A 3,189-nucleotide genomic window follows, 5' to 3' on the forward strand; every position below is an offset into this window, starting at 1 on the left:
ATAAAACTGAATCTTTTTGCTACACACCTGAAACATTGTGAGTCAACTATACTTCAATAAAAAAAGTGGTCCTTTCCTTTCTTGCTTTTCCTCTAGCATTAGGTGCCTCAAAATTAGCCAGAAATGCTAAGTAAAGAGAAATTCATTAATAATTTATAGTTTACAAATCTAAGCCAGTAAAACCCAGAGCACGTTGTGGTATATAGTGAGAATGATGGGGTTCAGAAATCTCTTGCTTATTTCAAGTCCAATCAGTTTTGTTTTAAAATTAGGAATGATTCAATAACCATTTAGTTGCATGAATGAGGTAGAGTAAAGAACGGAGTCCAGTTTTCTATAGGTACTCCTCAAGGTGTATCTAGAACCTGTGAAATGCCAATCTGCTTTTTTTAGGGCTGTCTTTTTTATCTTAAGAATAACATTTTCACAAATATTTATTTTTATTTCTTTCCATGGGAAAACAGAACCAAAAAGTTAAATATGTGGACCTTGGAGGATCTTATGTTGGGCCAACTCAAAATCATATCTTAAGATTATCCAAGGAGCTAGGATTAGAAACCTACAAAGTGAATGAAGTAGAGCGTCTGATTCACCATACAAAGGTAAGCCTGGAACAACCTTTGAAGGATTTGGAGATTATTCTATCAGTATTTCCATATATTAGTACAAATTCCAGATCCTCCCCTCAGACAACCTCCTTTATCCTTGAATAATGCATATGTATTTTATAACTATATTTCAACCATTCTAAGAATTTTCTTTACAGTTATCAAAGGCTAATTCTAAATCTATTTGGGAAGGTTATTGATGAAGTAGTATTAACCATTTGGTAACAAGCTGAACAAAACCAATAGAGAAAAAGCATTTGTGATTTATTAAATACCTCTATTAAAATAATTAGGGCTCTTTCATGTGATACAAAAACTTGTGAACAGTTTTACAAATGCTATCTTAGACATCATGTGATAGAGTATTTGCAATATGTCTAATGTAATTATTTTGAAATTTGGTTATTATGTCCTATATATAGGCTAAACTCACTCTCTTTTGGAGATTTACATAAACATAGGTCAAGTCCCAAATTTCATCTTCTGTGGGAAAGCTCCATTGATCTCCCTCAAATTTCTGTGAGTTTACTGTGTCTCGCATTCTCACGATCATTTGTGGTCCACGGTTCTTGCTTCCATGACACATATGCTCATTCACATTCGTGGCCTGTGACTCTCTTCTTTCGTTTGCTCTATGTCAACCTGGGTTCGAATTCACCTCTTTGTCTTGACTTTCTTTGGACTACCCCGAGCATTTGTGTACAGTAGACTGGACTGAAGTTTTGAACAATGGGGGTGAGGGGTTCAATCACAGAAACTTAAAACTGAATATTGGACATTGTTATTCTAGGAAGCTCTTCAAACAGGGTGCCCTTGGTGATTTCTCACTGGCCACATTTTTCTGTGAATTCCAGTCTCCCACCATGTTTCTCCCTTTAGACTCTTCTCACAACTCCCTGATGTTTGTTTTCCCAGCATCTCTGTCTTGGTCCAAAATATCACTGATGTTCTCTGACAGAGATTTTTAATTTCAATCTTTCCTCTCTCTTCCTCACTTACCTCCTTAAAGGATTTGAGCAATATAGAGACAAGTTCCTCACTGGAAAAAATTGTACCCTTAGGAGACAGAAGAAACTATCAACAGTTTTGAATCACATAATAGTGTCGATGTGTTTATTATTTGTGGGTGATAATATTAAGAAGGACAAATAATAGACTATATGTTGTGAACTGTTTAATGAAACAGAAAATAAAAATTTATCTGATTTGGTATAATGTGGGTAACATTTATAAGAAATGTTTTGTTTGACCTTCAAATTTTGTTTTATGAGCCTTTTCACCTTGCTTCCATATGTGTCTAGTGGGAAAAGAGACACATGAATTAGAAATGAAAATGAAGCATGGTAATAGCGTGATTTATTGAACATTCATCAGCAACTCTTTGTAAACATCGTTCATTGTGTTCCCGGCTTTTATATGTAGATCATCTTGACCGATTTCTTCTGTCTTCATGTCCTAACATTTAAGACTTGCAGAGACTGAATTCCCAGAACACTAGGATCTCTTTTAAATTTCTCTGGACAAAGGAGATGATGACTAGAAATTAAATTCATTTTTCTGTCTTTGTGAGGGCAGGGTTTCTTGGCAATCAGGGGCTATGTTCAGGACACTTTGTTTTTCTGGAAATCTTTCCGCCGACACTGTGTTCCTTGTTTGAAAGAGATTGCGCACAGCCATCAACTGTGGCAAGGATGTTATACTTGAATTTTTCAGAGTGATGACCAAATATGCTTCTTTCTTTAGCTATTTCATATAATCCACATGCAGCTAAGAAAATAATTAAGCACTATCTCTGATTTGATACAGAATACATATGCCAACATTGGTCTTCATGAAATTCAAATGAATGTTATTGCTTTCTAATTATTACAAAAGGAAAGCAGGTTTATTGTAAAAATATAAGAAGAAAACTTGGGTAGAGGAAAAACAATTACAAAACCCCTTCAATAATCTTATGTAGAGAAAATCACTCTAAAATATTCTTTTGGTACATAGATTTTCATGTTCCTGTATTGCTATTTTCTGACCTCTGCTGGAGGAAATAAGAAATATCAGTACACTTTAAAATATTGTATACATATGCATATGTGTATATGTTTGATATACTTACTCTTTAATTCTCATCCTGAGACAATTAAAGCACTAATGAATTTATGAAACAAAGATTTCAGTTTTCAGTCCACTGAAAACTGGTTGTATCCAGTGAAGTGTTACTTGATGATAAATAATAATAAAGATTTTAGAGCTAAAAAGTCCTCCCTAAACTAAAAATTTGTTCTCCACCATCATCACTTCCATGTCTTTGCTTATATGTCGTTTTTCTTCTTTTGAATCTGTAAAAAGCATCTGAGATGCTTCCATCCATTTCTGGAATTATTGACCAGAGCTCTGACATCTGATCTCCTACTACATGACAAAGAATGTAGTTCAGAAATTTGTTTCCTCTGTAATGGTAGGAAGTACTTTGGCCATTTGGACATTACCTATTTCAACAACTACTGTTCCCAAATGCAAACAATTATTCATGCAAATATCTAGTATATTTGTGCCTTGTTTCTTCAGTGGACCTGCACTCTATTTC

The 3,189-nt window shown here is 34.3% G+C and overlaps 1 protein-coding gene across 1 annotated transcript in view; it reads left to right on the forward strand.

Moving 5' to 3' along the window:
* The window catches only part of LOC104999397 (amine oxidase [flavin-containing] B-like), a 3,741-nt gene extending 2,802 nt beyond the window's left edge, over nucleotides 1-939 (forward strand). Inside the window, exon 2 of the mRNA XM_010854985.1 lies at nucleotides 465-939. Within this exon, the coding sequence (XP_010853287.1) occupies nucleotides 465-713 (249 nt within the window). The 3' untranslated portion in view covers nucleotides 714-939. The remainder of the gene's footprint in view (nucleotides 1-464) is intronic.
* Nucleotides 940-3,189: the final 2,250 nt, after the last annotated feature.

Source organism: Bison bison, unplaced genomic scaffold (assembly GCF_000754665.1).
Source record: "Bison bison bison isolate TAMUID 2011002044 unplaced genomic scaffold, Bison_UMD1.0 scf7180017853604, whole genome shotgun sequence".
Taxonomy (NCBI): domain Eukaryota; kingdom Metazoa; phylum Chordata; class Mammalia; order Artiodactyla; family Bovidae; genus Bison; species Bison bison.